Raw genomic sequence first — 14,200 nt, 5'->3', positions numbered from 1 at the left:
GGTTGAGAAGTTAGAGGGTTGATACGTTGTGGGGTTGTTAACCAGTGTTATAAAACAACATGTGTACTTCTGTTTCATGAGAAACTATTTGTTCTATAAGCCTTCACCTGAAGTACAATAAAAAAAATTTAAAAAAAAAAATTATCCTGTTCCCAAAGGAATTAATAGTGATGTGAGCAATGAGCAAAGTGGGAGCTAAAATGATTAGACCCCCTGAAAAATCTCATTATACATTGATTATGCTTAAGTATCAGATTTCATGTAGAAGGCACTGGAGAATAATGACCTTGGAGTGTTAAAGGGTCAACTTAATTAAGTATACTTTAGCATTACATATAGGGACATATGAACAGCATGGATTAAGAAAGGAAGGTAGGACATTCAAAAATATTCAGATTCTTAATTGACTAGTTTGACCTGAGTAGCTCTATACCCTAATTTTGGTCTGGCCTCACATGCGTTATGTTTTATTTTATTACTGTTATTGTTGTTAATTAAATTATTACTACAATTATTATAGTTTTTTTTTTTTTAATTGACTTAAATTCCCCTCTATAAAATATGCATGGACCAAAAATGTGACTTTGGGAGAGTATTGCTGAGTTATTGCTGATGTCAGTTTCATGCTGTGATATTTTTTCTCTATTTACCAAGAGATCAGTATTTCAATATAACGATGTGCATGTTTTCCCCCCCTTCTCCCGCTGCATGCAGGGATTCGGGTTCGTAACTTTCGAGAATAGTGCTGATGCAGACAGGGCCAGGGAGAAATTACACGGCACCGTGGTAGAGGGCCGTAAAATCGAGGTGCATGTCTTCAATAATTCAATTTCTGGTTTATATTTTTATTTATTTTTTTGTGTATTGCCTCACTTATTTCACATTTGGAACCCTGTCTTGTGTGTGTGTGTGTGTGTACGCACACACGTGTATGTGTGTTGGTGTCTGTCCTTCACCTTGCACTAAAATGTATTAAAGTAACACTTCTGTCCTCCTCTCCCTCATTTTTGGTTGTTTGGGGGTTTAAATTTTGATTTTGTGTGTGTATGTATGTGTTTATTTGTTTTTATTTACTTTTTTCTTCCTCCAAAATGTTCATCCTTCTGCTCTTGATTTTTTTCCTTTGCTTCAGTTTGCTAGACTCTGAATTCCTGTGATCAAGCCTAAACAAACCTAACTGAAAAAATGTCTAAAAACTGTCCAGTTTATAACATTGTGTCCTGTAATGAATCAGTGGGCCAGCCAATATCCTCTTTCTCTTGGGAGGCCAGTTTGCCTCCATGTGCGTGTGGTAGGCAAGGAATAGAAGATGGTAGAGGTTGTGGGGAGGGAGGAAAGAATCTGAAGCTCATGCTGTTTGTTGATATATTCAAATATCAAGAATTTCAACAGTTAATTCTGAAATCTTTACAGATAAAATCCTTCAGAGGGTTTGATGGCTGGCTGGCAAATGTAATGTTAGCATGGTTGAGTCAGCTACCTGGTGTTCACCAGCCCTTTTTAATAACGCAGTGAAGGTTAACTGGCTCCTTTCCCCTTTCCCAATTTTTAAAAAGTATTAAGTATAAAAGCCACCATTTTGAGTAAGATGTCTGCATATTTTGCTTTTTTTTTCCTCCCCCTTTCCAATGGTTTAGCATTTAGGGCCCTTCACTTGACTCACTCTTTCCATGGTAACTATACACAATGCTGGCGATGGTACCCGTTGGCGGTAAGTGAAACAAAAGCACTAGAGAAGAAGCTTTTAAAAATGTAATTACAAAACAATTAAATAAGAAAGAAAAAAGTCCATCTGCCATCTCACATTAACACTACAAAATGTGATTTGACTTGTTGTTCCTCTTCCTTTTCCTTTCCCCCCTTTTATTTTCAATGCTGTTGAGTGATGCCGCCTGGACTTTGGATGTACATATTGTTTTGTAGCAGTCTGAGCTGTTTGATTACTGACTTCATGGTGATTTTTTCCCCCTTGCACATCTTACTCAGAGTTACTCAACCCCAGTTTGGCTGGTCTTATTAATGCACTTCCTGTCCCTACTTCCTTTCCTACTTTTCCTCTTTCCCAAACCTTCTGTTTGTAGCTATGACTGTTCTTTCTTTGCTCTTGACAGCTCTCTTTCCTGCCCGTGACTCCCTTCCTGACTTTCTCTTTTCTTTCCCTTACCCTTACCTTAGTTTTCTCTTTACCCAAGTGTCTGCCCCTTTCCTTTTCCTTGTTCTACCTTCCCCATCAATACGCAGCTATTGGTCTCTTTTGCTGACTGGTGGTTTCTGATTGATTCTGGCCATTTTTCCTTTTAAGTGCTTGGTTGCATTCTGCTCTAGCAGCTGATTTAAGCTCTTGCTCCATTCTAATCATTGTCCGTGAGAACCTCGCTCCTCACTTTCTCCCTTCTTTACAAAATTGATTGTTTTTTTCTTTATTTGTGTGTGTGTGTGTTTTAACTGCATGCTGTCAGTCTCATCATTGTTGTATCCCATTCTTTCTTTTTTAAATGTGAAATGTTTATATTATTTGGTGAGTCAAACTTGAGTAAATGGAGTTTCACACTCTTCTTCACAGAGATGGGTTATTACTAAAAACGCCTAAAAGACATATTCCAACTTTTTTTTAGTTCCAATTCTACTTAAAATTGATCTTTTCGAAAAGCAAATTTATCACTATGCAAATTTGGCACAATGCAAATTCCAAGAGGAAAAATAAGTCATGGTTATATTTTATATATGTTAGAATTCTTTTTAAAATTGGCCTGTTTAAGACTTGACAAAACAGCATGTAATTGAGTTCTATGGTGCGGCTTTCCCTTCTTTGCTAGAGCTTTGAGTCTGGTTCTGACACTGATCTGCAGGACCCTGGCCTCTAAGCTCCATTTGTCTTCTCATCAGCATCGTCTTAGTAATACCTACTTGCCCAAGCACTGAGAATGCTTTAAATTATGCATTTCTGTAATGAGGGTGGAGAGCACCATAAAACAAAAGAAATAGCTTTTTCTCAACACTTTTAATACCTACTTTTAAAGGCCTTCTGAAAACTTTGTTCTTAAATGAATAGACCATTTAGTTTAGAAAATTCAGAATGGTCCTAGAGACTATCACCATAGGAATCTATGTTCCTATATTTGTTTACTAACCTCAAACAGTAAAATCTTACACAAACTATGGTTCATCAACAAATGCTGAACATTAGAACCGATGAAATCAATAGATTTATTTTCTTATCTTCCTGAAAATCTATTTCATGACCCACGTGACAAGCCTCTGATTTATTAATGAACTTCAAAGTTCATGTACAAATAGAGTTGTTTCCTAGTTACTTTTTTTCATATTTTCCTTAATGGAGAGACTTCTCTGTTTAAGTGGTCTCCAGAGAACTTGCAAATGTATTTTTCCTTTGGAGTCCTGAGTGGTAAAGTAGCTTGAGTTTTCCACTTGGAGACCAAGAAACTGCATTTTACTCTCGTTAGCCTCATTTAATAAGCACTTTAATTGAAGCTGTATATATTATTATTGCTATTTTAATTATTTAAATCAGTGCTCTGTGAAATTTACATTTTAAACTAAGTATTGTGTTATTGGATGAGCAACTCCATGTTCCCTAATATGGTCTACTTCCTCCCTGCCCCTTCCTTCTACTTTTTATTCTTAGGTGAATAATGCTACCGCACGAGTAATGACCAATAAGAAGATGGTCACACCATATGCAAATGGTAAGAGATTACAGATCACCTTCAGCAGAATGTTATTCTTGTATAAATCTACAAACTTCATAAACTTTTAAGAATCTCTCTTGATTTGTCTTAAGACAGTTAATTTACATTCAAGTATTCTCTTACCTAGGGGTATTTTATCTTTACAAGTTAAATTTGTTCTTAGAACTAAGCTAAGTTTTGTAGTTATTGAGGTATATTACATTCTCAGTAAAACTCATCTTATATACTAGTGCAAACATGTCGCTTGAGATTTCCAGTTAACCCTGGTGGCGCAAAGGTTAAGCACTCGGCTGCTCACTGAAAGGTTGACGGTTTGAACCCACACAGCAGCTCCACGGGAGAAAGACTTGGCAATCTGCTCCCATAAAGATCACAGTGTAGAAAACCCTATAGGGCAGTTCTACTCTGTCACACAGGGCCACTGTGAGTCAGAATCGTCTCAGTGGCACCCAACAACAACATCTACCAAAGTTAGATCCCACTCTGGGCATCTTCTTTTTCAGCTGTAGTTCTTTGTAATAGGTTAGGCTTGTTCATAATACCCCTGGATGCCCACCAGCTCTGGCCTTTACTACTGATTCCTACTCATCTGAGCAAGAGTGCAATAAGGATAAGTATTTTTTAATTACTTTTATAATTCTGGACCCCTTGCTTTCTTTATAAGATGTGACCCAGAGGTAACAGCTGTGTTTTGTGTTTGTGTGAAATTTTCTATTCCATGATTACATGTTATATAGTGAATTATATAAATGTTTCTCATTGAGAAGGAATTTTTCTATGAAGATTTTGTCTAACAAATGCAAAACTTTTGCATCAGTTGTCAAATTTAATCTAGACTTACGTTCTGTAAATGAGATAGAATGTAATTTAATCTGTATTACATTACAACAGTGGTTTTGTAAACTCTGTTCTACAGAGCCATCTTCGGGAAACAACAGAGGAAACTGAATGGCGTGGGTCCTGAAACCTCCAGCTCTAGTTTAATCTGAGCAACTCTGCATTCTCTGTTGTACATTTTGGGGTTCTGCATAAGATTTTATCTGTAAAAGAGGGAGTGTCTGCTCTTCTTTAAAAGTTTGAGAATACTGTTAGAGTGTAGCAGTATATGCTAGTAATGTCTTAACAAATCAAATAAACCGAAACCAAACAAAACCTGTTGCCGTCGAGTCGATTCCGACTCATAGCGACCCTGTAGGACAGAGTAGAAGTGTCCCATAGGGTTTCCAAGGAGCAGCTGGTGAATTCGAACTGCTGACCGTTTGGTTGGCAGCCACGCTCTTAACCACTATGCCACCAGGGCTCCAGCAAATCAAATAGAAGTATATTATTATTGAGTATATCCCTCACAATCAGTAGGAAGGAGAGGCAAAGTATATTAAATTTTCTTTAGGTCATAGGAAAAATAGTGTGGTGGAAGGAGCTTCTGACTGGAATTCAGGAGACAGAAATTCTACTTCTAGATTTGACTCTTCATTTTACTGTGTGACAATGGGCCAGTTTCTTAATCTGTATGTTCTGTTTTCATATCTGTAAATTGGGGCTGACAGAATTTTAGCACCAATCCTTTCACAAGTCATCAAAATCCAACCCTCTCAGCTTATTATTTAGGAAATGAGGCCCAGAGAAGTATAGTACTTACCTGTGGTCACAGAAATGGTACTTATCCTATCTCTCTCTAGGTTTTGTGAGGGTCAAATGACATAAACGTCTGTGAAAGTACATTGTAAATTGTACTAAACTAAATATATACTTAAGATATTATTAACAACATTTCAACTTGTGCAGATTTAAAGGGAAGCTCAAGAAATAGTGCCGTTGGTAGGAAAGAAAGAGATGATTATAAAAATATTATTCCAGATTAATATTTAAGCCGAAAGGAGCCGCACTTTCTGAGAAGAGTCTGCTGGATGCCTTCTGGTGAATTCTTGGTTGAAATCACTTGATTTGTCTGACATTGCAGAACATCTGTGCTCTTACAACTCAAGTAGGATTTGAACCCAGGATTTGCCAAAATTTTACGTAGAATAATGAAGAGGCATAGGCATCACCGTGATAAGGACATAAAATAATGATAGATTGAATTGGTTCAGAATGAATAGGTTTTCTCTTGAATAATGTCATTGTTTATGGCCATTTAAGTCTGGTGATTCCCACAGAATTGACCTTTTCTTCTTTGCACTCAAATATTTATAGAGTAGTGTAGCATAGTGCTAGGCACTTTAGACAATATAAAAGAAGTAAGCCAAGGAGCCTTGGAAAAATAATGTAGATGTGTTTGTTTGTTTATGTATGAAAATCAAATATTTATTGATTGAAGTTTTTACATAGAATTCTACTAATTAGCTGTTAGTGGGCAGTACTACTTTTTTTAACTCTTACCATATTCTTATTAAAAATAGGGAAAAAAGTAACATCACATATAATGTTGTTTGTAAATTTTTTAAATATATAAATATTTAATCTCATGTTCAATAGCAGTCTAGTATCCTTCGTTAGCTAAAAAGTCTGATTAACTTAAATATGTTCATTACAAAATAAAGCCATGCGCTGAAGTTGGCAATTTATCTTAAATTTTATTATTGTATGCAGTCTTTCCTTGTTGACTTTGTGATTTAGAATTGTTAAAGCCCAACGCAAAATAGAAGAGGATTTCCATTTACCCAGAATACCAAATTTCCATTTACCCAGAATACCAGCATGGTATAATTGGACTTGGAGTCAAAGATCTCGGTCAATTTGCATTCAACCCGAGGACGCCTTTATGAAGTAACCAGAACAGTAAACAGTGTTGAGATAATATATAGGAAATTGCATGACAGTATGGTACAGAATGAAGTATTCTACTTTTTTTCCTTTTTCTTAAACTAAGACTAGGTTATCTGAGGCTGTTCTCTGAGAACCACTACACCACACCCCAATATTTACTTATATTTCTTTTTCCTTCTCTCATAACCTCTCCATTCTTCTCTTTCCTTACCTCCCGGTCTTTCTCTCTCTTCCTCTCTCTCCCCTGTTGAAGACAATCAGATCTAGAAATGTCATGACCCTCTAATATGTTTAACCCTCCCAGCTGTCATTCTAAAGGCAAGTTGGTAGTAGGCCAGAATAAACCCAGAGATGCCTGAAGCCAACTGGTACATGGATTGATGGCTCCCTTTTCTTATAAATTTCCAATGTTGTCTTAAATGCTGACTATCATTTCTTCTGTTTCAGGTTGGAAATTAAGCCCAGTAGTTGGAGCTGTGTATGGCCCCGAGTTATATGCAGGTAGTATTTAAGTTAATGTTTCCATTTGTGCTATTTAACTGCTATAACATCTGTTGTTTTTCAATTTGCTATTCCTTTGTAACCATTTCATATTTAAAATTTCTTTTTTAAATGTAATCAGCATCCAGCTTTCAAGCAGATGTCTCCCTAGGCAATGATGCGGCAGTGCCCCTATCAGGAAGAGGGGGTATTAACACTTACATTCCTTTAATCAGTAAGTAGCCTATGTTGGCCTGGCATGTATTTTGACTGTTGTCAGGGAACAATGATGCCCTAGTCTTCTCTTCCTAGTATAATACATACTGAAAGTGAGATATTCTCAAAAGAGATAATACTGTCACAACGCCCCGTCCTGCTTAGCCTGTGCTAGAATCTGCTTGACCAAATCTTAAGATTGCCACAAAGTAAAAATAGCTGGAAAAGGTAGAGTGGGTGAGGGCATATTAAGAACATTTTAGTCTGTGTACTTGGCAATAAAGAAAACAAAAGGAGTACTTTTTGTGGTATATATTTATTATACATGTTCTTTGCAAGTCAGCTTTGAGCCCTCTAGTAGAGGCACTTTCAGTATTGTTGATTTGTTCTCAGCCCTGTTGATAGCTTTAAAGTCAGTTTGACCTGAGCTATTTTGCTCCAGCAAGAGGTGTAATTAAGCTGGGTTCAGTGGACACGGAATCAATGCCTCTGCATGCTTTCCCGAGGATGGTATACTTAAAATAGACCCTAGGAAATGTCTGCCTCCTTAAAGGATAAAAGGCTACGAGGAGGAAGAGTTTCCCTCCCACCTTACGTTTCTGGATTAAAACTTTTTAGATAAAAGAATGAAGCTGACTAATGAAATGTCTAAAGATGATTGTGTGCCTTGGAGGTTGGCACCATGTAAAAATACAAAAAGAATACTCTGTTGAGGAATAACTGTATGCACATGATAATGTTTTCAAATAAAATTAATAATTGACCAGTTGAAGAGTTTATATCAGTCTGATTTAAAGTGCCCACAGAAATTAAAGGTCTTGTCTCTTATTATGGCAGTAGTTCTCACAGCTTTTTGACCAGTTTCTCACCAGGTTGCACTGTAATGCCAAAATTGGAAAGAAGCAGAGAAAACTCACTCCAGATGATTGAGGCATGGAATTATTAGTTTTTTGCATGTTAGAGCTCTCTTTCCATTTCTTTCTTACTTTGAGACTCAGGATAGGAGGTCCATTGAATAATATGTGTGCCGCCTTTTCAGAAAAGATGTGGCATATATCTTCTAATCTTTTCTGTAATTGTTGCAAAGTGAGTTGTGATTGTATACTTGCTATTGAATGCAAGTTGAAATTTCTGTCATATTTTGGGTCTCCCTTTAGTTCCTGGTTTCCCTTACCCAACTGCAGCCACCACAGCAGCCGCTTTCAGAGGAGCCCATCTGAGGGGTCGAGGGCGGACAGTGTATGGTGCAGTCCGAGCGGTACCTCCAACAGCCATCCCCGCCTACCCAGGGTAAGCATTAGATTCCAGAATCAGACACGGTTCCAAAATAAGCAATTGGACAAAACCAGAATACCATAGCCCTTTCATATCTTCTGGCATATTGCCGTGCCGCATTGTAGACTTCCAGTGAATATTTGCAAAGTAACGGATTAGATGGCAAGAACCAAAATATACCACCATCAGAATGTAACAAAATGTCAATTCATTATATAAATCTTCATTTTGGCCACCTTAAGCCCTCATAGTAGTGGCTTAAGATAGTAGCCAGAACCGTCTTGTGTTTACTAGCAGTGTGTTGGCATGGAGTTCACTCAGCATCGCACGAATGTGGATTAACACTACTGCAGAGAACCAAAATAGGAGATCCAGATTGTAGTTCAAGGCTGCATCTGCTGTGTTCACCCCCTTCTCACCACCTCCTCTTGGGGCTGAGGCTATCACATATGTCCGCCCCTTGGGTTTCATTGCCTGGGTGGTGAGCAGCAGAGCTAGTTACCCACAATGGATTTGCTTTCTTTGTAGGAAACGGATTAAAAGAGGTTAATTCAAAGATGAACCAAGTCCAGTTGAATCAAGGGAGAAAGGGAGAAGTAGGAGGAATTAAACTGCAGTTGGCTTCTGAATGATGGTAAAACAACTAATTAAGCTGAGCATCCTTCACCTGTTGATTTTGTATGGAGGGTGTCTCATGCAGTGGAATGATTCCATAGCAACAAATAAATCCTTTGTTATTGAATGGGGGAGAAGGAGTGAAGATGACAGGTTTTGTTTTTAGTTGTTTCTCAGTGCCAGAGCCTAAAATGTATAATTTTATAAAGAGTGGACTTCTATAAGTCAATTGTGCCAAGGACTTTCTCTCTTCAAGGATGTGACGTTTGTGTTCTTCATCTTTTCTCTGCCTGTGACAGGCTTTTTTCCAGATTCTTCTGAGGAATAAACGTAGTGGCAAAGAAGTCTCTTAGCTGCTACTTGGTTAAAATGTAAAGGGAACCTCCTTTGTAGGTCCTTTTCTGACGGCGAAATTGGCCTAACCTTGAGGTGTACTGATTTAGCATCCACTTAGAAACCAAAATGGCCAAGCCATTTAGGGATCCCTTCACTCCACAAAATTAAAGCATTTTTATTAGACAAGGCAAGTATGCATGTTAAAATGGGCAGGCTGCAAACGCCATTAGAAGAGAACTGCTTTAGTAATTAACTTTTGTTTGCAGTTTATAAATGTTTAAATCCCATGCATTCCATCATCTCCATCTTCTGCCATAACTTACTTTTAGTTTTGTCCTTTTTTTCTCTCAACTTGACCTTTGACCTTCAACCTCTGATATCTCTTTTTAAATAAATGAGTAAAGATGCAGTATTGTTTCACCAAGACATATTCAAGTGAAACATAAAAACGAACCTGTTGGAAGTTCCACACACTAGGAAAATTGTTCATGAAGCGTCTTCCATTTCAGTCCTGGATAGTTTGCTGTCATGTTTGCAAAAAGAGGTTGCTCACCAGAAACGTGGGACTTCTTTAATATGTAACATTTCTGAGTTACTTTATAAAGTTGTTGAATTCATTTCTACTGAGTGTAGGTCCTTTCAGTGTATTGGCCAAACTTGAGAGCCCACGCGCTACCAAGTCTGTGTCAGGTATATATTTACTGAAGGTATTTTTATCTTTAGTATATGTCTAATCACATCAATTTCTGTGTATTACATTGAACCCTAATTTCCCATGTTTTCTTTTTTATTAACTAAACTACATGTTTGCAAGGAAGATGGCAAGGAATAAGTCCAGTATTTTATGGGGAATGGCCTGGAATTGCTTTTCAACTTAGTAAACTAATTTCATCATTAATCCTTGTGTTCTAGCCTCCTTATGGCATTTGATACAGGGAATATTGGAATTCTTTCAGAACTTAGGTGAATATTCCCAGTGAGTCATACAACTTAGGGTAAATTTTATTCATATTTTTAATACCACCATTCTTCTGTATAGGAGGAGTGTTTTTTAATCTTTACCTATGTCCCCTTACTGAAATAGTTGAAAGTTAATTAGTTGCCACTTGGTCTCAGTGCTTTTCATTTTATTAACCATGTCATTATGAACAAGTCTCCTTTTTACTAAAATGCAATTTAGAGGCAAATTACTTTCTAAGATTAGACTGTTGGAGGCTATAAAAATGGATAGAGCTTAGCTAAATAAACATCAAAGACAAGTTGAAGTTGCCTGTTGTATAATGCAGACACATCACAATTGAGGCATTACAAAGTGTGACCATACTATCATGTAAACACAACAAAATGTCATTGGAAATAGAATTCAGAAACTTTTCAGCTACCTGTAAGAAACAACTTATTTCATATTCAAGTTAAAAGTACAATTTGATGACTTGACTTGCTCGTTTGTTTATTATAACAGAGAAGGTGGCGGTGAAATTTTCCAGCTTGTTTAGTTGAATAAATGATATGCAGATCCACTAATTTAAAACAGTCAAATCTTGATTTAATAGCTATAAAGAAGAAAGTCTTGTCTTTTATCCGTACTGCTGTTCCATGTCTTTTGGTCCCAAAGTAATGTTTTGGGGAAAGTCTGTATGCACAAAAATACCTCAAAAGATTTGAGGTCTGTAGTATAGTGTTGGTCAGAATTAAAAAAAAAAAAAAAATTGTGATGCCTTGTTTGTTTGATACAACCCTTCTATTCCTAACCAGCTACCTTCTCAGTTTTCTTCTTTTAAATAGACAGGGTAATAATCCTTGGTCATGCCCAGAATTTCAATTCTCAGTTGCATTTTTCAGAATTCCGTGAATACTCTTTTGGTCAAAAAGAACCCTTAAAATCTTCCAGTTACTCCTTCCCACTGTGGATTATATTGTTACTATCTGGGATCCCCACTGCACCTTTCAATTCTCAGACCTTGGACCAATCACCTTAACCTTTTAGCTCATTATCTCTGCTTGTGAAAGCAATGCATTGTGGGTATTTTTGGTTGTGTTTTTTTTTTAATTACATTTATCTGTTTACTTTGGTCAGAATTGATTGACTTGTTTTTCTGAGGTGTTGCATTGGTTCTTAAAATGCTGAATAATAATACTTTGCATGCTTGTGTGATCAGCCAAATCTTATCGCATGTCTAATGTGCAGGGTAAAAAGCAGGTGATGTATGGATATCAGGGAAAAAGTTACACGTTACGATGTGACCAAAATACTCCACACAGTTTTGAAACATACTTTGTATACAGGTCCTGCCGTATTGGAATTCTTTGGGTTCATCTTTTTCATGTGAATCCTTCCCCTCCCCTTTTTAAGCTCTTTAAAGAAAAGCTTTCTCCTAGTGCCAGCTTATTAAAACATTCTCAGGATTTGAAAAGTTGATGTTTCCAATCCACTAGATTTTTTGTTAGCTATATATCAGGTCCTTCTGGAAGTGCTTTTTATTGTTTAAATCTTTACTTTAATGACCAGAGATCCAGGCTGTTCATTCCAGCTGTGCACACCTCTCCTGTCCTCGCATGTCCTAGAGCTGTGTATGTGCGTGTGCACCATCACACTTTCTCACTGACTCACCATGGCCCAAAAGCCCAGGTTACGGATTCATACATCACCTGCCTGTGTAGAGCGCATGTGCATGCTGCCGTCCTCAATAACCGGAATGTGTTTCTGTTCTTTTGTTTTTTTGTTTTTGTTTTTGTGTGGATTTTCTGCAGTGTGGTTTACCAGGACGGATTTTACGGTGCTGACCTCTATGTAAGTACACACACTGGGGCCTTCTCAACCCCATCCCCTGACAAGCCAGCCTTTTTTTTTCTGTTTCTTTGGTTTTTTTGTTTTTTTGTTATTTAATATAATTTATTTAATTTTTATTTTCTTTTTCCTTGTGGATATATATATATATATTTATATATTTAAGAATGCAAGCATGCTTCTCTGCCACTGCGCTTGCCCCTGGGTGCAAAAACTAAGCCTTTGGGTTTCCTGATCATGGCTAGGGCCAGTCTACTGGACATATTCTTTTCCCTTCCCTATACCCACAGATGATCTGTGTACCACTGATTTGTTTGTGAGATGATCAGCAGGTTTAAAGTCTTTTATTACTGTCCACGTCATTGCACACATAAATAATGGGACTAGCTTAGCCTTAAACCGGCTCTTTCCCTTTTTCTGCTTTTCTTCTCATTTCACATCCCTCTTTAGATCATTATAGCTTTGATTTATGTAGGTGGCAATAAGCTTTCTGAACTGTGTGTTTGCCTCTTTTACATACTTGGAGAGAGTATTATCCTGTGAAAGTGAGATAAGGAACTGATGCCAGTTGAGAGTGGGTAGTAGTAGTAGGAGGATGCCATATATTCAGTGCCTAAAGGCTTTCTTTATCAAAAGGTCCACAGCCAGCAGGTCTCTTCTTAAGAGCTATCTAAGGGAAAGTAAGTGGCATAATTAGCAACCTAGACTCTTCTTACAAGAATTTGGTTATTATACAAGATTTGTTTATTCTACCAGCCATATTAACCTGCAATCCATTATTTAAACTGTCTAGCTATAGCTAAAGTCCATGATTAGTTTGTCAGATATTATTTAAACTATGGACAAAATAACAAAGAATGAAAGTTTGAATTTTGAAGTCTTTTGTTAGGATTTCTCCAAATGATCTTTTTCTGAAAGCAAGCTTGGTCTAACCACCCAAGTCATTAAGAAACAGTTTTACAAGAAAAACTTCTCAGCATAAAATTATTCTGTGGGAATAGGTTAGAATTGTCTGGAAATGCTTTCTCCCCCCTTACTTCCCCCAAATCAATAAGGAAACCTTTTTAGTGAACTATTTCCACAGTCCACCAGAGATTCTGTGGCTATCTAAAAATGTTAGTGCACTTTCAGAATGCATTAGAGGCTCTGTGTATTGCAGGAATTAGAGCTAGGATAATACAGTCCTCTCAGGTACAAGTGACTGTACACACCTGTGCTATTTGGACTAGGCCGTCAAACTAGGCCTTAATTTAAGAAATATTTAAAGGAACCTTAGCCCTGATTTGGTCTAACCCTCTTAACTTGCAGATACGTTTTAGAGAGATGTGACTTACCCAGAATGACACAAATTACTTTTATAGCTGAGCATAAAACCCAGCTAATCCATATTTCATTGCCTCTCGTTTGTACTTTAATTAAACTCCACCTCTTTCCTCAGATTGTTTGCAGGGGGTGATGAAAGGTATTTTTTCCCCATGCTCACAGTGAAACTTGAGGGCTGGGAAAATATATCCCACTTTTACACCAAATGACACCTTTCTAAATATATGTATTTGTATATGATCTTAGCATGTACATTCTCCCATATACATTAGTATCCATAGTGTCATGAAACTCATCTTTGTTATTTGTTTTCTTGAAATTTGGTCTATTAGAGCAAGCATTTTCCATCTGAATTATTTCTTAAGTTATTTTGGGATTTTTTTTTTCTTTCTAATATCTTCCTTATTTGGGTTTTTTAAAGTATAGCCCACTTCCGCCTTGTTAAGTCAACCAAACAAATATTTGTTTACAGTTCTCTCATTTTCTTAGTTCATAATATATGATTTTATTAAGAGAGAGGTGATTTTTCTGTACCCATCTAGAAAATATTCTTCAATTTCTTTTTAATCTTCCATCTGGATTACCTTATCAAACTAAATAGAATTAATTCAATGACATTGCCAGAATATTGTTTTTGACTAGTGACCCCCACTGATGAAAGGAATTAATAGTAACGTCATGATCATTTCTT

General features: G+C 36.9%; 1 protein-coding gene across 3 annotated transcripts in view; it reads left to right on the top strand.

Annotated features, from left to right (window-relative positions):
• The window catches only part of RBFOX2 (RNA binding fox-1 homolog 2), a 357,084-nt gene that overhangs the window by 330,931 nt on the left and 11,953 nt on the right, over window positions 1-14,200 (top strand). For 2 of the 3 annotated variants that reach the window (XM_012554838.2, XM_023729025.1), the window contains exons 6-11: window positions 715-807; window positions 3,647-3,707; window positions 6,924-6,977; window positions 7,099-7,191; window positions 8,330-8,462; window positions 12,150-12,189. In XM_012554838.2, the coding sequence (XP_012410292.2) occupies window positions 715-807; window positions 3,647-3,707; window positions 6,924-6,977; window positions 7,099-7,191; window positions 8,330-8,462; window positions 12,150-12,189 (474 nt within the window). The remainder of the gene's footprint in view (window positions 1-714; window positions 808-3,646; window positions 3,708-6,923; window positions 6,978-7,098; window positions 7,192-8,329; window positions 8,463-12,149; window positions 12,190-14,200) is intronic. The other variant, XM_023729024.1, reaches the window with a different exon arrangement.

The sequence above is a fragment of the Trichechus manatus genome, unplaced genomic scaffold (assembly GCF_000243295.1).
Source record: "Trichechus manatus latirostris isolate Lorelei unplaced genomic scaffold, TriManLat1.0 scaffold00027, whole genome shotgun sequence".
NCBI classification, from domain to species: Eukaryota; Metazoa; Chordata; class Mammalia; order Sirenia; family Trichechidae; genus Trichechus; species Trichechus manatus.
This window is presented reverse-complemented; position numbering and strand designations above follow the sequence as displayed.